The sequence below is a fragment of the Eupeodes corollae genome, chromosome 1, assembly GCF_945859685.1.
Source record: "Eupeodes corollae chromosome 1, idEupCoro1.1, whole genome shotgun sequence".
Taxonomy (NCBI): Eukaryota; Metazoa; Arthropoda; class Insecta; order Diptera; family Syrphidae; genus Eupeodes; species Eupeodes corollae.
The window spans coordinates 176,181,054-176,206,768 of record NC_079147.1 but is presented as its reverse complement, the minus strand read 5'-3'; the positions used below and the strand labels follow the sequence as shown (position 1 = coordinate 176,206,768).

General features: G+C 30.9%; 2 protein-coding genes across 3 annotated transcripts in view; one reads left to right on the top strand and one right to left on the bottom strand.

Annotated features, from left to right (window-relative positions):
- LOC129938852 (angiotensin-converting enzyme) overlaps positions 1-25,715 on the top strand; it is a 193,021-nt gene that overhangs the window by 33,226 nt on the left and 134,080 nt on the right. The window contains exon 8 of one of the 2 annotated variants that reach the window (XM_056046657.1): positions 14,271-14,334. The exons of the other annotated variant lie outside the window; for it this stretch is intronic. Within the exon in view, the coding sequence (XP_055902632.1) occupies positions 14,271-14,319 (49 nt within the window). The 3' untranslated portion in view covers positions 14,320-14,334. Of the gene's footprint in view, positions 1-14,270; positions 14,335-25,715 lie in introns of those variants that run through there. 2 annotated transcript variants of the gene reach the window in all.
- LOC129938854 (skin secretory protein xP2-like) lies at positions 18,214-21,658 on the bottom strand. The gene is made up of 2 exons (XM_056046659.1): positions 21,515-21,658; positions 18,214-19,988 (listed from the first exon to the last, which is right to left on the bottom strand). Exons 1-2 carry the CDS (start codon positions 21,524-21,526, stop codon positions 18,816-18,818), a joined length of 1,185 nt encoding a protein of 394 aa, XP_055902634.1. The 5' UTR covers positions 21,527-21,658; the 3' UTR covers positions 18,214-18,815.

Here is a 25,715-nt window from a genome sequence, read left to right as displayed (position 1 = left end):
GAACGATTAAATATGTATGTTCCAAGGCACAAAAAAGTCACAAGCTTCAGAATAAATCATAAATGATCTACTGCAACTTAATTAAGCCTTTTATGCAGTATTCAAAGAAAAAGAAAGAAAAGCAGCAAATTTTCTTATTTGGCCCTTTCTTATCGTTGTTTTAACGATTTATGCACTAGAGAAATAGCCAGCTGCATTAATACCATTAAACAATTCAATCGTTATACTCATGTATTCAAAAGCATGGTGGAGTTGTGTGCACTTATTAAATATAATATAAAAAAAATTATCATCAGAACAATTAAAGATATTGACTTCGTGCATTTTTTTGTATATATATCACAAAATGTTGTTATTTATATTTCGCAAACCTTTTAATATATTGACAGACTGAAATGAATGGGAAGTTATTTAAATGGGTTGTATCCTAACCTCTTTTTAATCATTTCGCAGTAGGTAAGAAATATAACATTTAATAGTGAAACCATAAATTGCCTTTATTATAAATCATGCAAAAAGTAGGAGAAGATACAGCAGCTTTATTGGAAACAATGGAGCTTGTTTTTGTTTATAAATAAAAACCTCGTAGACGATTGAACCATCAGTTAAGTAATGTTTGTCAGTTGAGGTGAATGTACGCTAACTTCTTGCTATACTATAACAACAACGTCAGATACACCAGATGAGTGAGGGTATAGTATTTAAAGGACTTCGAAATGAATTAATAATTGATTTAATAATATTTGGTTATAATTCAACTAATTGGCATTTAAATCACAATACAACATAAAGGATTTTGGGGAACTGTAAGCCGAAATGGTGTATTTCGAAAACTTAAGATTTGGGGAAGAAATTGTTTGATTTATTTAAAATTTCAAAATTCTAAAAAAAAGAATTGTTTCTAAATGCATACGCATGTCATTTCAGTTTTGCTCGATCAGCACCTTGGTTATAAAATGAGTTAATAATTTATTTTACATAAGTGAAATTCTAAGACTTAATCGGACATGCAAGGTAAACGAAGTTACTATAGATGACACGCAAAGATTAATTATTTAATACCTACCAAAACACAACGTTTGCAAGGTCGATCAAATATGTACGTATTTCAAGAGCTAATCAATTATGAATGGAAATTAAGGAAAAACCTTAAATTAATTATTATATTTGCTAGGTGTAGCTTATTTTAGCCGCATATTTTATTTGTGCGCGTTGCCTAAAATTCTATAACTTTGCAAGAACTGAGTTACCTACTTCTGAATACTTCGTATATTTAAGTTTACTTTATTTAAAAAAATAACTTGTTTAGTTATTTTTTGGGACATATAAAGCAGTAATCAAATTAGTTCTATCTAAATTTCCACCATAAAGAAATATAATATAAAGTAAAGCAATCATTGAGAAATTGTTTCTAATGTAGTAAAACGTTTATTTATTTATCGTGTACACATTAAATTAAATTAAATTGGGTGGCGCAACAGTCCGCTGTGAACCAGGGCCTAGTGACTTACAACTCTCAACCATTCCTGTGTGCGAGTACTGTTGTCAGGAATGGAAGGGACCTACAATTTTAGGCCGAATCCGAACGGCTAATTTGAGAAAGTACTTTTTCATGACAAGAATTACTCTTGAAGGATTTGTCAATTCCTCGCAAGAGGCAGTACCCGCGAAAATTATTTTTTTTAAATTAAGGTGGCACAGGCAGGGATTGAACCCAAGACCCCAAGAGAAATAATAATAATAATAATAATGTTATCAAAATCATAGAAATGAGCTGTAATATTTGGAATGCTTTCTTTAACAATAACTTTTTTTTCAATTCACCTATGTATGTTTTCATGTTTTCAATTGTAAAATGTTTTCAAAGAGCGGTTGGCTTTTGATTTGATAATTCGTAATAAGATCAAAAAAGTTGTTGCATATCTCTTTTTAACCTCTCATTTTTGTTCTTAATAAAAAACTCTTACCTCAAACACTTGATTTCGATTTAAATATTTCATTTGACTTCCTGTAATTGACTTGTCAAACAAATTTCAATTTCATATAATTTATTGTTTAAATCATATTCTGAAATAAATTTGACGCAACTTGCGAGGTAGGAAGGTGGCTTCGTGAAATAACTTCCCATGAAATTATCCAAACAAAAATATGAAATATCCCCTTAACTTGGGTCCTAAAATAAACCCATATAAAATAATGAAATTATTCAAAAAAAAGATAAATATGTATGTACATACATACATATGTATATGTATACTCGAAATTACTATACTTTATGAATATATGTACAAAAATTTTATTTTGTTTCTTCTCCAATGGGCTTTTCTGCCTGAAAGTCTTTCGCACGTTTGGCCGTAGGCACTGCACCGCACCACCAGCAAAGCTTTCGCAAATTGGCTTCATTGTAAAGGGTGTCCCAAAATTAACGCAAGATTTGTATTTGCCGCCATTTGTGCAGTGAAGTGTTGGCAACCCTGAAAAAAAGCAATTTGACAGCTAACAGTATAGGGTTATTAAAAATGGAGCGTTACACGATAGAACAACGTGTCTTCATTATTAAAGAATATTTTAAAAATAGTGAAAGCTTGGCGGCTGCGTTTCGAAAATTTCATACAAAATATGGTCGGAATAGTGTTTTAACTTTGTCAACTGTGAAGAGATTAATTGATAAAGTCATGGAGGCTGGATCCGTTGGAGACGCCAGCCAAACACACTGGTCGTCCAAAAACAAGCCGTTCAAATGTGAATGTCGAAGCAGTGCGTGAGAGCGTTGCTGACAATCCAATAATCTCAATTCGACGTTCATGGACAAGAATTGCAAATTTCAAGAACCACTCTACAGCGTATACTCACCAAAGATCTGTGTCTTCATGCTTACAAAATTCAATTAACACAACAATTGAAGCCTAATGACCATGGACAGAGAAGAGAGTTCGTTGAATGGATTATTGAACATCAACAAATGGACCTTGATTTTTCGAGCAAAATCATCCTAAGCGATGAATCACATTTTCATCTTGATGGCTTTGTCAATCGCCAAAATTGCCGCATTTGGGGTTCGGAGAACCCACATGCGATTGTCGAAAAACAAATGCATCCACAACGCTTGACTGTATGATGTGGATTTTGGGCTGGAGGCATAATTGGGCCATATTTTTTTGAAAATGATGATGGTCAAGCAGTGACTGTTACTGGTGCTCGATATCGCGACATGATTACACAGTTCTTTCTGCCAAAATTGGATGATATTGATGTGTCCAATATGTGGTTTCAACAAGACGGTGCCACATGTCATACAGCCCGTGATTCAATTCAATTACTGCATGAGAGATTTCCAGGTCGTGTACTCTCTCGTTTCGGTGATCAAAATTGGCCTCCTAGATCGTGATTTAACACCATTAGACTTCTTTTTATGTGGTTACTTAAAATCACAAGTCTATGTGAGCCCACAACCTCCCGTGCATTAAAGGAGGAGGTTCAACTCTGCATCAACGAAATTCAGCCACATTTATGTAGAATGGTCATGGAAAATTTCAACAAAAGAGTGCGCATGTGCATGCAAAGCCGTGGAGGCCATTTGTCCGATGTGTTATTCCATACATAACCCTATCCTATGTACTTTACGAGTCAATAAAAATATAACTATCAAAAGACTAAAAACGGCGTTTTCTATTTAATTCAAATCTTGCGTTAATTTTGGGACACCCTTTACCTTATGAAAGTATTCATAGTCAATTTTTATAACTTGGTCATATTGCACTTTGACAAAGTGACATAAGGTCAAATTATTTTTGGAAAGAAGACCAACTTATTTTACTAAAACGAAAACACCCAGCATTATGGTGACTAAAACAGTGAGGTTTGTATGGGGGGAATGAATAAGTCCCTCTACAACCAGCCTGCTTGGGCACATTATGGGTAGGAAGTTATTGTAATGGGTCCGATTTGTCAAATTGAAAATTTTGACATTTCTCGACGTTTCAAGGTCTTTTGAGTGGAAATAAAAGATTTTTGGAAAGATGTGTGCGAAAATTTGGACGTCCGTACGAAAATTTTACGAATACAAAAATGATTTTATCTCCAAAACAATTTTTTGCAACGCAAAATTAAATTTTAAACACCTGGTAAAATTTTCAAAAAAATTTAACTTACAGTTTTTTTTATAAAAAATAAAAAACTAAAAAAAAACATTACTTAAAGTTATTAAAAATTGAATTTCGACTTTAATATCTTTTTAAAAATTTGAGATTGAGGCTTTCAACTTATTTTAATTTATAAGAAATAATGTTTTCAACATTCTGAAAAATTTTGAGAAAAATCGAATTGACTGTTTTTTGACAAAAATAAAAATCTAAACAAAAAATTAATAAAAGGTGGTAAACATTGATTTTCGACTCAAATATCTTTTCAAAACTTTAAGATATTAGCTTTAAACTACTTTTGTCTTTAAAAAAATATTCAGTAAGATTTTGAGAAAAATCGAATTCACAGTTTTTTTTACAAAAAATAAAAACTTAAAAGAAAATTTAACAAACATTGATTTTCGACTCAAATATCTTTTCTAAAATTTTAGACTTTCATTAAGTTTTATCTTATAAGAAAAACTGTTTTCAACATTCTGATCAATTTTGAGAAAAATCGAATTTACAGTTTTCTTACAAAAATAAAAACCTAACAAAAAAATTATAAAAGTTGGTAAAATCTGTTTTTCGGCTTCAATATGTTTTCAAAACTTTTAAATATTGGCTTGAAACTACTTCTTTATTTTAAAAAAAAATATTGTTATTCAAAAACTAATTGACAGTTTTTGAAAAAAAAAAAAAATAAAAACTGAAAAGAAAATTTAACAAAGGTTTGTAAAAATTGATTTTCGACTAAAATATCTTTTCAAGACTCTGAGATCATTCCTTTTTGCTAACTTTACCTTACAAAAAATATTGTTTTTAACATTCAGACAAATTATGAGAAAAATCGAAGTGACAGGTTTCTTTACAAAAATAAAAACCTAAAAGTTGCTAAAAATTGATATACGACTCGAATATCTATTCAAAACTCTGAGATATTGGCTTTAAACTACTTTTATCTATTAAAAAATCTTTATTGAGTCTTTATTGAGTAAAATTTTGAGAAAATCGATTGCCAGTTTTTTTTTACAAAAAATAAAAACTTAAAAGAAAATTTGACTAAAGTTTGTAAAAATTGGTTTTCGACTAAAATAACTTTTCAAAAAATGATATTATGGCTTCTTAATAATTATGAGGCATATTGTTTTTAAAATTTTGAAAAATTTTAAGAAAAATCGAATTGACAGTTTTTTTTATAAAAAATAAAAATATAAACAAAAAAATTAATAAAAATTGATAAAAAGTGATTTTCCACTTAAATAACTTTTAAAAAGTTTAAGACATTGGGTTTAAACCACTTTTATCTTTTAAAAAATAAAGTTGTCAACATTCAGTAAAATTATGAGGAAAATCTATTTTTTTACAAAAAACAAATACTTAACAAAAAATTAGTACTGAAACTTGGTAACAATTTACTTACGACTCAAAAAGTTTTTAAAAATTAAAAATATTTTCTTCAAACCTTTTTTGATTTCACACTCCGTTTTTTCATAAAAAAATGAAATTTACAAAAAATAAAATAATACCTCCAAAATTAATTTCATTTCTTAATTTAAACCTCTAACGAGTAAGAATGCTACTAAAATTGTTAAACAAAACTTTTCGACAAAAACTCTATTTAACAAAACTAGATTTTAAAACTAAACTATTTCTTTATATGAAAACTATTGTTGGTAATTTTAAAGTTTTTAAGAATAATTTAACTAACAACTTTTTAAATCCAACACAAAAATCTGCAAACTTTTAAGCGAGAAAAATAGACAGACGCGATGGGAAGTTATCAGTGTAGGTCGCATCCCACTCTCTTTTTATTTAAATAATCTGGTTTTAAATTACAAAATTTCCTGCAATCGTAATTCATATAGGAGTAGTTACTTAAATAAAGTAAATTTTGACTTTTAACTTTGTAGTTATTTTAGACTTTATAATTATAATAAGTGAAAAATAAAAGTCTTTCAACAAGTTATAGTACAACTTTGCACTTTATTCGGTTTTTCAAGTAAGTCGCAAAGCAAAACTACATATATGTCCATTGCTTGTAAACTACTTCATTTTAAGCGGTTCCTTTATGTTTGTATTAGTTTAAGAAAACTTTAAGAAGAAATTTGTCTCTTTGAAATCCTTAATATGATTTTGACAATTTATTGTTTGGTGAAACAAAAAGTACCAGACTTTGTACTTTGAGTATGGTGAAACGTATTTTGCAAAGAAGGAAGCTTTTCAAATCAATGTTTCCGTTTTGTAAATTTGCGATTATTGAAACGTAATTGTGTCTACTTATCAACGTGTCTTCGTACAATATTTGTACTTTACATTATTCTTGTACAAATTATCAAGTTAAAAATATATTCAAACAAATCTGATTCAATTGCAATGGCCATATAGCACAAAATAATCATAAACATAAATATTTTGGTACTATTTCATTAAGCACCGGAAAAACAAAACATGCATTTTTCGTAGAAATAGAACCTCTCCAATTGTTTTTGTTTTAGATTAAAAAAGAAGGTTGGTGAAATTTTACTTTTCTTACTCAACTGGAACTGCTAGCCACCGATAATGGGTTAACTCCAAAAACTATGCAATATAAATTGAGATCCAAATGAAGTATTTTTAGGAGGATGTATAGGTATTGGTGCTTTTTTTATGGAAAGATGAAGCATATTTATAGGAGAAGTCATATAGAGAAAAAGTATGAATACGTTAGGTTTAAACTTGGGGCCTTAAACTTGCAATAAACTAGGGCAGATTTAAGCAAATATATTTTATAATAGATAACTTTCTATAAAATCGTTAAGGAGGAGTATTTGCCAATTGTGAATGCAATTGGTATTCATAGATCCTGAGTATATGTAAATTCAAGTAAAATTGCTGTTGTTTGATATAAGTTCTTCCTGCTTTTTTGCCATTTTGAGTTTTGACAATTGAAGGATTAAACTTTAATTATTAATCCCAACTACCAGATTTAAGGCAAGATACATACTTAAATTGATAGTTCTTGGATATAAATACTTCTTAGTATCAAAATGAAATTAAAGGAAATTCAATATCTTATGAGATCAAAGAACAAAGGTAAATGGGCGGTAATTTATATGGAACATGGCCTCTCAAAATCAGAGAAATGAGCAGCAATATTTTGAATGCTTTATTTACCAATAACTTTTCTTTCAATTCTCTTATGTATGCATATGTTTTCAATTATAAAATGATTCTAAGGAGACGTTAGTTTTTGATTTGATAATTCGTAACAAGATCAAAAAAATTGTTGCAAATATTTTTTCAAACTCTCATTTTTGTTCCACTTCATTTCGATGTAAATATTGATTTTGTAGGTTTACCAACCCAAAAAAAGTGGAACTTGGCTAAAATGAGCACCCAAAAATTACGAAAAATTGTTTTGCACAGCCGAATTAGCAAAGAAAACAGATTTTGAATGTTGGTATTTTGTGTGAATATTTCACCAAGAATTGAATTGCGTTTTGTTTGAAATAAAATAATCTTTGAAAAAAATAAAGTAAACTTATGGAAAATTTGTTTTATTTTATAAAATTTAAACTGGTTAATATAAAACTATAAGAAAATAAAAACAATTTAAGGACACAAAATCGTTTGTAATATAACACCTCAGCCCATTGGCTTACAATTCTGTGTCCATTATCCATAGTGATGCTCTTCAACTAAGCTTCGTATATTTAAATAAGTTTGATACGTTTCATCGAACATAAAAAGAGAATTTCGAATTGAAAATTTTGACATTTCTCGACGTTTTAAGGTCCCTGAAGTCGAAATAAAAGATTTTTAGAAAGATATCTGTACGTGGGTGTGTAGCTCAAGAACCTGAGGAGATATCGACTTTAAATAAATTTTGTTATACAGATAATAATGCAGGAAGATGTAAAAAGGGCTCCCAAGAAAATAGCAGTTTAAAAAAAGGTGAACAATGACGCTAGAGACTTGAAATACATTTTTTACTATATATTGTAAAATGTAGCAGTAGATTTTTGAAAAAAAAAAAATAAATCAAAAAAACTGAAAACAAGATTTGTAACCTCGAAAATCTTACGAATAAAAAATGATTTCATCTTAAAAACAATTTTGTGCAACGAAAAATAACGTTTTAACACATCTGGTAAAATTTTGAGTAAAATAAAATGGACAGTTTTTTGTATAAAAAATAAAAACCTAAACAAACTTTACTCAAAGTTGGTAAAAATTGAACTTCGACTCAAACATCTTTTCAAATTCTTAAGATTATGGCTTTAAACGTATTTTATCTTATAGGAAATATTGTTTTCAACATTCGGTAAAATTTTGAGAAAAATCGAATAGAAAGTTTTTTTTTTACAAAAAATAAAGACTTAAAAGAAAATTTACAAATAGTTGGTAATCATTGATTTTCGACACAAATATCTTTTCAAAAATTTGAGATTATGGCTTCCAATTAATTTTAACTTATAAGAAATATTGTTTTCAACATTTAGAAAAATTTTGAACAAAATCTAATTGACAGTTTTTTTTTGACAAAAATTAAAAACCTAAAAAAAATACTAAAACTTTGTTAAAATTTACTTTCGAACTAAAGTAGCTTTCCAAAAATTAAAAATATTGTCTTCAAACCTTTTTTTGATTCCACAGAAAATATTGTTTTCGATAATCAGTAGTTTTTTTTGTAAAAATGCAACAGTCCGTTTTTTCATAAGAAAATTAAATTTACAAAAAATAGTACCCAAATTTGGCAAAAATTTATGTTCGGTTCCTGATATCTCTCAAATTAATTTCATTCATCTAATTTGTAAAAAATGTAGAAATGCTACTAAAATTGGTAAAAACTTGTTTTCGACTAAAACTCTATTTAACAAAACTAGATTTTAAAACCAAACTATTTCTTTTTATGAAAAATATTTTAGGTAATTTTAAAATTTGTATGAATAATTCAACTGACAATTTTCTTAACCCAACACGAAAACCTACAAACTTTTAAGCAAGACATACAAATCAAGTAACGGGTATACGGGTGTGTCATTTGAATGCACAAAGTTTATTTTGTAAAATTGACGAATTTAGGGTTGTTTTTGAAAACTCTGACACCGACATCATTTGTGTGTCAGAAACCTGGTTTCAAGATACAAATCCTGACGAAATGTATAATCTTATTAATTTTAAGTTGTTTCGTGGAGATACATGTGGGAGGAGGAGTGGGGGTGCTGCAGTGTATGTTCGCAATAATTTGAAGTGTAAATTTAAATGTAAATCGGAAAGAGATTGTGTTATGGAATATGTATTCATTGACATCATTGCAGGAGAAAATTCTCTGACATTAGGCGTTGTATATAGACCCAATAATGATGTTTCCTTAAGTCCTTTGTTTACGCTCATTGAAAATATTTCTTTAAATTCGTCAAAAATGGTAATCTGTGGTGACTTTAACAGTAATCTTCTTGTTGAGAATGCACTTATTAATGAAATGGGGTCATATAACTTATTCCCAGTTAACACAACCATTGCCAATCATTTTGAAGGTACTTCATAAACACTTTTAGACGCATTTTTTGTAAGTGAATTAAGCGACGTTTTGCATTATGACCAGTTATCGGCACCAGCATTTTCGAAACATGATCTTTTTATTTAAGATTTGATTTTAGGAAGCGTACAACTGAAACTCCATATGTGTATCGTGATTTTCACAGGGTAGACTATATTAGCCTTGAACTAAATCTGCTGAACATTGATTGGGACAGAGTCTTCTACCTCCCCTCACCTAATGACCAAGCTAAGTTTTTGAACTCTAATATTTTAAACCTGTTCCGTCCTTGGTTCTCCAATGAAATTCGTAGGCTTCTATTTCATCGGGATCATGCTTACCGTGAGTGGAAGAGATATAGACTTGTAATACACTTCGAAACCTATCGTACTCTTCGTAACCAAGCAAATGCTAAAATTAGATCCGCTAAAATCGAAGCGTACAGTTCAAAGTTAGGAACAGCCAACAAACGCCAATTATGGAAAAATTTAAGGGAATTAGGGGTAGGTAGATCTAATATTGAGTATAATGGGAACATAGATGTAGAATTGTAGATGTATTAAAACAAAACTTTGTTTCGCTTCCTTTTTCACATCTCTCTCGTAACTCATCTTCCTCACTTACTCAGGAATCTCTTAATACTTTTCATGTCATTTCACTTTTTTGGTATTGATAATACAGATATCGTTGAAAGCTGACTTAGCATCAAATCGAATGCGGTTGGAATCGATGGCATACATCCAGTTTTTGTGAAGGTAATTTTACCATACAACTTAACCTATTTGACCCACATCTTCAACACTATAATTATGACGGGTGTTTACCCTGATAATTGGAAAAGGGCAAAAATCATTCCAATTCCCAAGGGTCGAAACACGGATGAATTCAGGCCCATCTCCATATTACCTTTCCTGTCCAAGGTTTTCGAGAAAATTCTCCAAAAACAGCTCAATGTCCACATCAGATCATAGAACTTTTTGTCAAGTAAACAATTTGGCTTTCGTGAGAAGCACAGTTGTACTACAGCAATATTCAATGTAGTTGAAGAAATAAGATTGGCATTAGATGATAACCTTGTATCTTTTCTAGTATTACTAGACTTTTCAAAAGACTTTGATACGGTGGACCATCACGTTTTATGTCAGAAACTTTTTAGTTATTTTGGTTTGTCTCCATTGGCGGTTAAGTTGTTGAAAGCATATCTGCAAGATAGATTTCAAGCGGTGTCGGTCAACAACAAAATGTCGTCATTCCTTCCAACAACCAGAGGAGTTCCCCAGGGTTCTATTTTAGGTCCCCTTCTCTTCTCTCTATACATTAATGAAATACCAACTCAGATTTCGGGATGTGCGATTTAAATGTTTGCTGATGATGTCCAGATGATTTATAGATGTCCCCTGGGGCTAATAAACGGTGATTTTTTAAGAGCTTGAGAACTTTAAAAAAAAAACGCATACAATTTGCAAAATCTCATCGATTCTTTATTTAAAACGTTAGATTGGTCCATGACATTTACTTTTTGAAGATAATTTCATTAAATGTTGACCGCGGCTGCGTCTTAGGTGGTCCATTCGGAAAGTCCAATTTTGGGTAACTTTTTCGAGCATTTCCAAAGCTGGAATAGTTGCTGGCTTATTTGTGTAGACTTTAGACTTGACGTAGCCCCACAAAAAATAGTCTAAAGGCGTTAAATCGCATGATCTTGGTGGCCAACTTACCGGTCCATTCCTTGAGATGAATTGTTCTCCGAAGTTTTCCCTCAAAATGGCCATAGAATCGCGAGCTGTGCGGCATGTAGCGCCATCTTGTTGAAACCACATGTCAACCAAGTTCAGTTCTTCCATTTTTGCCAACAAAAAGTTTGTTAGCATTGAACGATAGCGATCGCCATTCACCGTAACGTTGCATCCAACAGCATCTTTGAAAAAATACGGTCCAATGATTCCACCAGCGTACAAACCACACCAAACAGTGCATTTTTCGGGATGCATGGGCAATTCTTGAACGGCTTCTGGTTGCTCTTCACTCCAAATGCGGCAATATTGCTTATTTACGTAGCCATTCAACCAGAAATGAGCCTCATCGCTGAACAAAATTTGTCCATAAAAAAGCGGATTTTCTGCCAACTTTTCTTGGGCCCATTCACTGAAAATTCGACGTTGTGGCAGATCGTTCGGCTTCAGTTCTTGCACGAGCTGTATTTTATACGGTTTTACACCAAGATCTTTGCGTAAAATCTTCCATGTGGTCGAATAACACAAACCCAATTGCTGCGAACGGCGACGAATCGACATTTCACGGTCTTCAGCAACACTCTCAGAAACAGACGCAATATTCTCTTCTGTACGCACTGTACGCATTCGTGTGGTTGGTTTAATATCCAATAAAGTAAACTGAGTGCGAAACTTGGTCACAATCGCATTAATTGTTTGCTCACTTGCTCGATTATGTAGATGTAGACCATAAATCGGACGTAAAGCGCGAAACACATTTCGAACCGAACACTGATTTTGGTAATAAAATTCAATGATTTGCAAGCGTTGCTCGTTAGTAAGTCTATCCATGATGAAATGTCAAAGCATACTGAGCATCTTTCTCTTTGACACCATGTCTGAAATCCCGCGTGATCTGTCAAATACTAATGCATGAAAATCCTAACCTCAAAAAAATCACCCTTTAGAAGATGTAGCTTATACTATCAACCAAGATCTCGAAAAAATATTAAACTGGTCTCAGAATAATGGTCTTTTCTTAAATCCTACCAAGTCAAAATGTGTTATCATCAATAAATCAGCAATTAATCTGGAGTATTTTCCAAGCATTTGCTTGAATGGTATACCAATTGAATTTACATCGAATGCGCGAAATCTAGGCATGTTGTGTAACAGGAGACTTACTTGGGGCAGCCATATCAATGTGGCGGTGGGTAAGGTTTATGGGGTTCTTGGAATGTTATGGTCATCACAAAATTTTACGCCCTTGAATACTCGGATGATGATTGCCAAAACGATTGTGATCCCAATATGAACTTATAGTTGCGAAGTTTTTAGCAACTGTGATGCCAACAGTAGAAGAAAATTGAATGTCGCCTTTAATAACATAGCTCGCTACATTTTTGGTGTACGTCGTTTTGATCGTATTTCGGAATTTTCACACCAAATTTACAACTTTTCCTTTGATCATCTCATGTGGTACAGGACTCTAATCCTACTCTGTAACATAATAAACACGCAACAACCTTCTAATTTATATAATAGGATTCAATTCAGTTCCTCGAGCAGATCCTTAATGCTTTAGCACTCTCATTATTCCTGTCGTACCTCTGAACAACTATTTTTTGTTTACGCTATTCGTCTGTGGAATCTTTTGCCTAGAAACTTGAAAACTTTAAATGGAGAAACTATAGGTTTCGATTCGAACTCCGAAGTCATTTTCAAAGTGCCTAATTTTCAAAGAACCCAGCATAAAGTTGAGAGTTGAGATTAATATGTACGAATTTTATATTATATGATTTTAAATAACGAACTGAAAGACTAAAATTTGTATAAATAGACATATGTAAATAAATATTATATACTAATTGTAATTTTAACCGAATAAATCAATTTGAATTTATTAATTAAATTAAATTTTGTATAAACTCAAAAATTTTATATAAATTCATCCTTGAAATAGCCTGTTTACTATTTTATGTTTTGTATCTTAGCATATCACTAATATTATAAGATGTATGTCTTACTGTGTACGCATTTAATGAATAAATCTATAAATAACCTAGCCTCTTTTTTTTTACTTGCGTTTTGCATTCGTGCAAAATTTCGAACTCGAGATTTTAATCAAACATGATATTACGATGGAAATGATCAAAAAATGTGGGTCCCGATATTCCGTCCAGTCTGTTTTGTCTGTCTGTCCACGCTCCTACTGCCTAAACCATTGGTTCGATTAGGTTCAAACTTGGAAGTAAAGGTTTTGAGCAGAGTCGCGTTATGAGTTTTTTTCATTTTTGTTTTAAGATCAAAACTAACAGTGGCCCCTTTACAATTTTTTTGCATGAGCCCAAAAGAGCGCATTATTTTCACAAAATTAAAATAACATTCCTATCTTTTATCTTTTATTGTTACATATGTATGTATTTTTATAACTATAACTATTGTAAATACCAACGATGGCAGTGTAGCGCCACTGCATCGGATTAACGAATATGATATATTTATTCAACAATCTATTTTAAAGTATCTAGTCTACCAAGAAGTAATATATTGGTACCGTTGCATATATAATTTAAAATATTTTTCTAAATTATATATACACGTTTGATTGGATTCTAGTAAGTACCTTCTACCTACCAATAACATTCCTTCATTATCATCATAAACATGTCTTTATTTATCTATGTGCATACAGCTGAGCACGTCAAAGAACTATTCTTTATCCGTTTTTGACACCTACCTAACTATACAACCAATAGGCGATCGCTTTACAATTTAAACATACATGTTCTTCCTCTTTCTTATCTACAGATAATTTACTTTCCATCCTGGTTCTTCTAATATTTAACTAAAATAAAGCTATCCAAAGAAAAAAGCTTTGTAAGTATGCTTACAAGTATTTTTCATTTCCAGGATGAGGTGTCCTAGGATTAGTTGTGTCTTGGAATCAGAAGTTTTTTGACAAACAAATGCCATTTATATCTTTAAAGACAAACTTGTTTTACAGGTATATTATTAAATCTTATATTTATAAGTACTTTTTTAAACAGACTCTTTGCGTATAGGAGCAAGTTCGTGCTACTCAGTCGTGCATTTTATTATTATTGACAATTGTTCTAAAAAATATTCTATCTTTGGTTCGTCTCAATTCTTCAAAAGTGAGTAATACTGTAGTTTCAGTAGAACAATACAGCCGCGTTTTATTATCACCATGATCTGATCTGGATCTTGGATTAACATGCATTACAACAACAACACAAGATCCTGCTTTGTGTTTGGATCTCAATTTGAGATCCAAAACTTAATTCTTTTTTTCACAACAAGGAGCGCTCCATCATTGTGATTTCACATGTAAATGTTGGTATCATTGCAAACAAATTAAATAAAACCTGTATTGCCATATAAACATTTCAATTTGACTGAAATAAAATATTTTTTTTAAATAAAAAGCGAAAAGCTTTATATTTATTTATTTGGTATATAATCCATGAAATAATTAGATATTTCAACAAAACTAATTAATTGGTGAAATTCAAATAATTAAGTCCAAAAAAATGTATATTTGACATAATTTATTGGTATTATTTTCCCCAAAAAAAAGGAACAAAAAAAAATCATTTTGCAAAATGTTCTATGGGCAACCCTGCTTTAAATGTCAAAAAACAAAAATAAAATCGAGAAAGCTGCAGCAGAAAAAAATGTTGAAATCACTTTTACATGGGAATTTTTTGAAATCATTCTTTTAATTGAAAATGGTTGTAAGAAACAATTAGGTGACATAAATTAGAACTCAGAACCGTCTGAACCATCTCAATGAAGAGAGTAGTTTTGAAATGACAGTGGTTTGTATGTAACACTTCCAAGAATTTCGAGAGAAGATCATACAAAATTCTTAAAAGTGTTACATACAACCCACCGTCATTTCAAAACTACTCTCTTCATTGAGATGGTTCAGACGGTTCTGAATTCTAATTTATGTCACCTAAGTGTTTCTTACAACCATTTTCAATTTAAAGAATGATTTCAAAAAATTCCCACGTAAAAGTATTTTCAACATTTTTTGATTTTTGTGATTTGCAGGAACATTTTCAGAAGTTGTGGAGCTACAACTGGAACTTGAATCATCATCGATAAGATTCAATAGGGATAAAATTGAATTGTTTGATTCTTCGCTTTCATCACTTTCAAATAAAAACTGCAAATTATAAAAGTTTTTCATAGAGAAAAGAAATAAAAATTAAAATGAATACTTCGATCAACCACAGCAGCTTCCATTTTGGGTATTTGTTTATATTTTTTTTGCTTCGAAATGTCACTTTTGAAAGAACAAATTTGACACTGCTACCAAACTTTAAATAATAAAAATATGATGATCCAATGCTGTTTTATTATCGTGATCTGATCCGGATCAGATCACGGTGATAATAAAACGCGGCTATTGTTATTGATTTAAGTTTAACTAAGCTTTTTTTTAAATCACATGTATCTTTTGTGGACAATAAGACAACCAAAATGCCAAATTCTCGACATTTCAAGATCCCATAGTAGAGATATCGACTTCAAATAAAGTTTATTTTAGAGACAGCAAGATTGAAAGATGGTGAAAGGACTTTTTGCTATACCAAGTGAAGTGATTCTAAGTTAAAAAAAAATTCACGAATGAAAAAACCATTAATCAAAAACTAAAAAAATATGTTTTCCACATCTAATATCTTACGAACAAGAAATTACATTACCTCTAAAGTTATTTTTTGTAAAGACGTTTTTAAAATCTGGAACAATTTTGAGAAGAATCGAGATAACAGTTATTCATACAAAAAACTAAAACCTAAAAAAAAACACTACTAAAAGTTAATAAAAAATGATTTGGAACTCTAATATCTTGGCGTTTAAGATATTGCTTAAAAATAATTGTATCTTATATAAAATACTGTTTTTAGTGTTAATTCATTTTTTTAAAGTAAAAATCCAACAATCACTTTTTTTATAGAAAATAACAATCTTCAAGAATATTATGTAAAATTGGTCATGTCATTGGTGATGTCCAATTTGAATGTTTCGATTTGATTCTATTGAAATAATGTTGTTAACGTGTAATATTCTTAGAAAAATCTATTAGTTATTTTGTATAAGAAATCAAAACTTTAAAAAATGCTGCTGAAATTGGTAAACATTGTTTTTCGACTAAAAATCTGCAAAATATTGTTTGCTTACTTTTAGTAAATGTTTTTGAAAAATCTGTAGTACCCGTGGCATGATGGTTAGTGCGTTGGACTGTCATGCAAGGGGTTTTGGGTTCAATCCTTGCCTTAATTAAAAAACAAAAATAATTTTCGCGGGTACTGCCTCTTGCGAGGAATTGACAAATCCTTCAAGAGTAATTCTTGTCATGAAAAAGTGCTTTCTCAAACTAGCCGTTCGGATTCGGCATTAAACTGTAGGTCCCTTCCATTCCGGACAACAGTACTCGCACACAGGAATGGTTGAGAGTTGTAAGTCACTAGGCCCTGGTTCACAACGGACTGTTGCATCACCCCATTTTTTTGAAAAATCTAATTATTTTTTTTTTAAACACGAAAAACTACGAAAACAACCAAAAATTAATACGAAATGTGTCTTCGAATCAAGTATTTTGAGAAGAAAGAATGATATTGACTTCAAATTTTGGTGTGCCACACTAAATATTCTTAATAATAATTTGTTAAAACGGACACGGATGGGCGGTTATCAGTGTGGATTGCTTCACAGCTTTTTTTGTTATTCGCGAAAGATAGGAACGTATAAAGTATTGCAAAATTTCGAGATTTTAATAAAACATGTCATCAATCTTTGGTAGAGAAGTCGAAAAAGTGGGTCCCTATTCCGTTCGCCTGTCTGTCCTTCCTTGCCTCTACAGCCGAAACTATTGGGTGGGTTGAGTTCAAACATGAAAATAAAGTGAAAATAAGGGTCTTAAGCAGATTTAAAATATGTGTTTTACATTTTTCTTAAGATCAAATATAACGGTAGTTTCCATAAAAATATTTTGCTCAAAAATTAAAAATTGGAATTTTCTCACAAATGAACCGATAGATTTTTATTAAATTGTCTCTAAATATAATACCCAGTGAGGTCGTACTTTGGATATGTTCAGGAGCTCCCATTGCCTTTCTTTTTTTTTCTGGTAGATGATCTCTCGTATAGCTTCAATGAAAGACTTTTAAAGATTGGGTTTTATTTTATTGTTGAGCAAGAAATAATACAAGGGTTTACTTCATTTTTTAACAACACGTAGTTTTGCAACAATTTTAAATCAAATCATCAATATCGAAATTTTTGAGCCTATTCCAAGTTTTATTACAGTTTTTGCAAATATATTAATTTCTTTATAATAATTTCATCAATTATTTTAATACTTACATAAATATTAAACAATATGCAATTTTTTTTTGTAATTGTAATGAATTTCTTCAGATTTTTTTCAAGAAGAATTCGCCAAAATAATTGCATTGCAAGGTACTTCAATAAATTTTGTGTAAAAAGATATCATTTAAATGATTTGAGATACCTTTGTTCTGCCTGTTCTGAATTTTAATAAAAACGCATATGCAGGTACCACAAACGAAGAAAGTTCTTATAAAGCGATTGAAAGTATGACCGCAGAGTTTGCTGATTTATTGGCTAAAATTAGCATTGGCAGAGAACATAGAAATTATCTCGTTGTACGTGAATCAACTCAAAATTATGATGTCGGTTTATTGTATATTTTATCTTATTTTGTCTTTTAAATAAATTAAATTTATTTCGTATAAAACTTTCCTTAAAATTTAAAAGATATGATTTAGTATTTTTAAAATCAAAGGAAAACACAGCTGTATTAATTTTTTTTTGGTTTTATTTACAAATATATTTATTTAAATAAAAAATATAATATTATTTCTTTTTGTAAAAAAATGAAAAATCGATATTCGCGCCTACTTCGTAATTTGTTTGTTTTTTTTTTTTAATTTGTTTTAACAATAATAAATTGAACCTATATATTGGGCAAGTTTTTTAAGGTTAAAGACAAAATGGATGCTCGCATCTTTTTTTTGATATTTTGAAGCGCCTACCATTCGATCAGTTATCATTTCAATGGACAACTCCTTATATTTTGGCTAAGAAGAATATATAGAGAAATAAAGAGTGTGAAAGGCTCATCGCAATCCAATGTCATGGTTTCAATCCGTTAGTTTCTTTGATTTATTTATAAATACTTATAGAGCGGCGGCTGCGTGATCCAATCAAGAATAATAATGGTTCCGTATTTTCCATTTATCACAAACTAATAACTAGTAACAATTTTTTAATTAAATAGAAAGACACACAAGAGGGAAGAGATAGAGTATAGAGATGGAAAATCGTTTGTCTTGTCTTAGGCTCTTTTGTTTGTTAAGAAAATCCTCTTCGGATGCAGGTTGTTTGTTTTTTAATCAAAGCTTAATGGTGGTGGAGATCAATTCCGTGTCCTTCTAGACCGATTCCGGAGAATCCATGACCAGAAATGCCATGGCTTTCTACATGAACGGGCACGGCAACTGGAACCTTGTAAGGTACAGGCCTGTCGTAAGCAACGGGCACATGCTTTTCAATGTGCACTGGAACTGGACGGTCGTATGGAACATGAACTGGCACTGGTACTTGCCTTTCTACGGGCACTGGAACGTGCTTTTCAACTGGGTATGGAGCTGGAACTGGGACCTTGACTGGAACTGGCACTGGGCGATCAACTTGAACTGGGTAAGGACGGTCGTATGGGACATGGACAGCGACTGGAACCTTCTTTATGACGGTGTATGGGACTGGCTTCTCAACTGGCACTGGGTATGGTTTGGCCACCTCATATGGCACTGGATGGTCGACGGCAACCTTGTATGGGACATGAACGACCCTTTCGACTGGGTAGGGTTGTGGCACATGAACTGGAACCTTAACTGGGTATGGGACCTTCCTTTCAACTGGGTATGGAGCAGCAACTGGGACCTTAACTGGAACATGGACGGTCTTCTCGACTGGGTAGGGTTGTGGTACAAGAACCTTGTATGGGACTGGACGGTCAACTGGTACATGAACTGGGTATGGAACTTCCTTTTCTACTGGGTAGGGTTGAGGAATGTGTACGGGAACCTTTACGATTTGCTTAACTGGGTATGGAACATGTTTGACAACGGGGTAGGGTTGTGGAACAGCAACCTTAACTGGGTATGGAACTTGTTTCTCGACTGGGTATGGAACGTGCTTTTCGACTGCGTAGGGCACAGCAACGTTCTTGACAAGAGTGATGGTCTTCACTGTTTCGTGACCATATCCATGAGCGTATTCTCCACCAGTGGTAAGGATGGCACCATGTCCACCAAGACCATGTCCTCCAAGACCGTGTCCAACAAGACCGTGTCCACCAATAAGACCATGACCACCTAGTCCATGGCCGAGCTCAATACCACCACCATATCCGTATCCGGATGAGAAGATGCCACGCTTGCCTTGTTTCTTTTCAGGGGCAGCAGCGGAAGCAGCAGCAGGTGCAGGTTCAACAGCAGCTTTCTTGGATTCTTCTTTGGCAGGTTCAGCGTTGGTAAGCAGTAAAACTGCAGCCAAAAGCCCAAAAACGAGCTAAAAATACATAAGCAGAAAAATATTGCATTTGATATAATTGAAGACTTGAGATTAAATAAGAATGCACCTGCATTTGAACCAACAGACTATAATTAAAATTTACGAACAAAAGTAAATGTGTGAGTTGATTGGATTACCTCACACATATGTGTGTTTTTTATTTATGGCAATACAATTTCCTCAAAGTTGATGCAAAAAATAACTTTTGCTTTCATTGAAGTCTTAAGACTCTCCATTTCAAGAATGAAAGTGGAAATACCTACACTACGATTGAATTTTATTTTATGGATTGAAACAGAGAGAAAAATTTAACGCCGCGATTGAATGCCGCTTGGATCAAAGCCAATTCGTCAATCTCTTATAAACTGATGAAAGCTGGACGTAAACCAAAATCTAGAGATATGGGTTACTTTTTGAACGTATGCCATTTCGGGGTGTGGTGCGTTTTTTGTTAAACTTGATGGAATCACGCCACTTTGGCGTTTTTGTGTTTTATGTCTCAATGGATTGTAAACAATTGTTAAATATATGTAAGTTCAAAACGAATTAAGCGAATACACTTGGAAATATTTTCATTGCCAAGGATAAATTTGTTTTAAAGAATGTTAATTATCAAAAATATGTATTTTATTTTAATCTATTTTTATTTAGTTAAGAAATAAAAGTTAAAATAGAATACTAAGATTTTTATTTTTGTTGGGAGTTGAATAAGTGAAAAAATAAACATTTAAGTATAAGAATATAAATCAGAGTGTCTCGAAATTGCTATTATTTATTTTAATGTTTTTGTTTAAAAAATGTTTATATTCAAATTTTTGTATACTATATTCTTCAGGAAGAAGTGAAAAAAATCGAAATAGAAAATCTCTTGAGGGTAAAAACATATAATTTACAATGGAGTTTACAAAAAAATTAAAATTCGAATCAAAGATTATTGCAAAAATAATTGTATCCCATTTTCATATTTTTTTCAATTTATAATCATCTGAATTGAAAGAAAAAAAATTGCATAAAACAGAAATTTAATTTGAACAGAAAGAACTTTTAGATTATTGTTAAAGTACTTTTCAAGTGCCAAAAGATTAATCAAATTTTCCAAAAAAGTTTAAAAATAGAGAATACTTTAACAACGAGATTATTTTCACAATTTTTTTGTCGTTTCTTAAAGAACTCCAAATGCCAATAAAATATTTTTTTCTGGATTTTTTTGAGGTAATGTTTTATCGTAAGAAATAAATTCTTCCACTAAGAACTTTTGTTGTAAATGCTATGTTCAATCACAACTTAAACAAAATAGAATCAAGTTCGCTTTTCAGCTCTTTTGTTTAAATGGGATATTAATTGTTTTCACAAGAAAAATTTCAATCAAATCAAATTGTTATATAGTCCTTTATGATTGATTGCATCACTTTATAAAATATTTCATCCATTAAGGGATATATATTCACACCAAGTCACTTTAAATAAATAATAGAAATATCACAACACTGATTTTGTAAGAAGATTTTTTTTTAAACACCTACCATCGATTTCATTTTCTATAAGATTGGATTAAACACAAAGTGTTTTAAAATTAAAAGTAAAACTTAATTTAAGGGTTGGTTAATCCAACAAACCCAAGATGTATACTGGATGTCTTTGCTTAGTATTCACCTGCTTTTATATTAAAAATGAAAAACCCAAGCGCTTTATTATGCTCTCTCGATCTCGGCAACTTGATACACCAAAGTCACAAAATGAAAAAAAAAACAGAACCACATATACAAATAAACTCAAAACCATACCAAGTTAACGGAAAAGAAACAATATAAAATAACACAAGAAAAACCCTAACACACCGAAATACCAATCAAAACCAAACAGTGAAAAGACTTAATAATAGTTGATTTAAAGTTTTGAGTGGCAAACACCGAGAGCTTGATAGTGGAAAAAAAGCTCGCCAAAATGTTTTTCGAGTCTTGGAGTATAACATTATAGTTGTGCCTCTTAAAGAGCAATCCCCTAAGACCACAATATTCACTGCATCTATTGGTAACATAGATATTTGCTACTCTCTGTTTCAAAGTGTTGTATTTCACTTTCATTGGTATGGTATTATAGAGTTCGACTGGTGGTCGTTGGCGTTGTCATTGGTTAGTGCAAGTGTACATAGAGATAAGTGCATCGTGCAGAATTTCTGTAACAAGAGCAAAAGTTCGCATGCATGTCAAATGTTTTTTTTTTGTTTATTTCTTCATTGTAGCCATATTACATAGCTAAGATAGCTAGTTGCTTCACCTTTTGCATTTATCTTGCCCCGGATTGGTGGTTCGATGGTATAAATTCTAAGTTAGTTGACGATATGATTTATTTTAAATTGAAACTATATTGCAACAGCTTGTTTAGGCCTTCTCCCTGCCGGCCACTTGGCTCTCTGGTACCCTGGTTAACTGGCTCGGGAAATGATGTTTGGTTAGTTGGAACCAACAGTGTTATGTATAGTGTGTGTGATCATATGAGTGCATGATGGCGTTGTACAATAATTAGATTCAGCTGTTGTGTCTGTATGACTACTCTAGTTTATTCTCGAATGATGTATTATTATATAATATTTTTCATTACTTTTGCTTTAGTTCGAAAGGTAAAGGATTTAATTTGTTTTATGCTACAGTTTGTGGATAATATTCCGGATACAGATTTTCGCTGCCTGATGGCAGTTATGGGATAACTAGATTTTCTAGACTAGAACATAAAAGTCTAGGTCAGGCTCAGGGAGAGAAGTGGACTGGGTTTTTACTACCAAAACAAAAAACGGCATTATTTCATTTTTGTTTTTCGTTTGATATTTTTGGACAGACGTGTTACATGAAATGGGCGTATAGTTTAGTATCTTTTTTGTATTTTTTTTTGCAAAGACGCATAAGTTACCCTTGAACGCCATTAATCTGGTCAATACGTAAACACACTACGCATAGCGTATAGTATAGCCAAATGAGGGACTATAATGCACACAACCCATTATACAGGTGATGTTTTTGTGTGTTGTTTTGTTTTTATTTTGTATTTTTTGCAAGATTTGTTGGATATTATCACATGGTGATGGAGTAGTTAAGATGGTCTATAATATGATCAAGTAACCCGTATATGTGATCTGAAGCTAATACCTTAAGGCAATATTACACATAATAATAAATTGAACAAGGTAAGCTTTATGATGCCTTTTTTCTAAACTGGGATCTGAGAAGATTAATTAACATTTCGTTTGAAATTAATTGAGTAATTTTGAAATTCCAATTCATTTTATCTCCAAATATTTAGGAAAGTAGTTCAGGCTTTTTATGGAATTCAAATAGGTATGAGAGCTTTTCCGAAAGAAGCTACTTAATTTTAATATTTTGATGAAGACTTTATTCAATTTTTTATATTTATTTAAAATATCAAGTACGAAACATCGTATAACAAGCTTTAAAACATGATGTAAAAGACTTTAATTTGTTTGGGAAACTGTATTCAAGCCAATAAATAAAAAAAAATATCTGATACTGGTTTAAGAAAGAAATTATTAGGTTATGTCAATATATCCTTAAATACACTTCCTTCAGAAACAAATTTAGTATTTCTATTCTAAGTTTGTGTGACCTAAATTGATTTTGCGATATGAAAAAATGTAAAATGCTTAATAATTTATAAGTATTAACTTTTCAAACAAAAAATAATCCCTGTAAATGGCTTGCCTACATTTTATATTATATTAATCAAATTTAATTCAATTATCTCAATTTATTGTTGTCAAATTCGTCTAGAGATGCATGATTAGTTTTTATTTTAAGCAGCCAGTTTCCTTTAAAACAAACAAACAGTTTTTGCAATTATTTGGAAAATACTTTCAATCAGATGTTCAAAGTTTATCTATCAAAACAAAAAGATAAAATTTTAAACGAAAACTGTGATTAAGCAATCACTTTCTTGAACATTTAAGAAAATACTACTATGATCTTGCTAACGAGTTACTTATTTGTTTATATTATGATTAAAACCAAAATGTACCAACCAAGTAATATAGTAACTTGACCAATTATTTCATGTTGACTTAATTGACACACATCAAAATCAAACTGGTTTTATGTTAAGAGAAAAATAATTGAAAACAACTTGCAACTTTGTAAGTATTTACGTATATATTACACTATTATATGTGCCAAACATAATTTTGTTTAGATGGAAAGAGTATTTGAATTTTCTTACCAGGTTAGGAGCTTTTTAAAAATAATAACAAACTTACATAACTGCAAAAGGAGCTTAAGCTTATCATGAAAAGTAATATTGAATTTAATTTTTAGAAATAGGTTCACAATCAGAATCTTTAATTTTTCAATTTAAGATAATTCATAGTCTAATATTTTGTATCACAACTTATGATGCTGAATACAAAAGTACTGTTATCACAAAAGTATACAGTTTGAAGTTCCTGTGATTAAACCAAATTCAATGCATATTTTTATTTGAATTTAGTTATGTATTTGTACGTATCAGTATAATTTTGTGCTCCCAGAACAGTCTTATTTCTATTCTCCCCAATTCTTGTTTGAAGAACTTAAAAGAATATGACTTATACAAGTTTCGATTTAAAATTGATTGATTTACCATTATTTTAATTGAATCATGGCCAAACAATTTTAATTTTAACAGTGGATTGTGATTTTCAGAATTTTAACATTTTCTTATCGTATTATCGTGTTATGAGTTGATTGTTTCAAAGAATTCAATTTGATTAACAACATGGCCATTTAGGAAAATTTAAATGAAAAACCTAGTTTTTTATAGAAAAAACACTCAAGATGGTTTTCGATACAGAGCAAAACATTCATATTTTTGACATTTTACTATTTTTAAAACCTCTGTTACTTCAAAACGATTACTCTTAGAAAAAAAGTTACTCAAGCTTTTAATAGTGGATTTATTGATCTACAAACTTTATCTAAAACACTTTTAGCATTTAACGAATTTTCAAAAAACTTTTTATATTCACATGAGATTTCTTCGAACTTTTTATCAATTGTTAATAATGATTTTCTACATAATAGCAAATAAAGCTAGTTTTAAATTCAACCCAGTTGGAATTAAAAACAAATCAATGACAGGTGTGGTTTTTAATTAAATTCAAAAACACTGAATTTTTATATTGATCGAAACATTCTTAGAAGACGAAAGAATATGAAAATGAATAAATATTCTAATCATTTTTAGAATACCGGCTTTTTACAGCCATTGAGAAATAATATTTCATATTTCTTAAAGTTAAAATTAATTGAAAGTATATTTATTTTTTGGGTAGATGGTAACAAAATACTCAATAGTGGCTTTATTGTACGTTTTAATTAAAATTGTTATAATTGGTTGAACGGCTATTAATAATTTTATGATTTTTAAAACAACAAAAAAATCTAAAAAAAATACCGTTGATTATTTTCAAAATCGTTTTTGTTTTAAATGCATGCATCAGAAACCCTAAAGGTAAAACATTATATAAAAGTAAAATAATGTTAATAGAATTGCTTGAAGGTTTGTGATTCATGTATCGAGAAGTGATGTTTAAGGTGAAATGACTTTTTCGAATGCACAGGAATGTTTAGTTATCTATTTGTGTGCGATAAATGGTGATTGGATTCACACTACAGTCCCTGGGTATATTATAAGACGCACTTTAGATTTTATGCAAAATCTTAATTTTCATCTATTTCAATC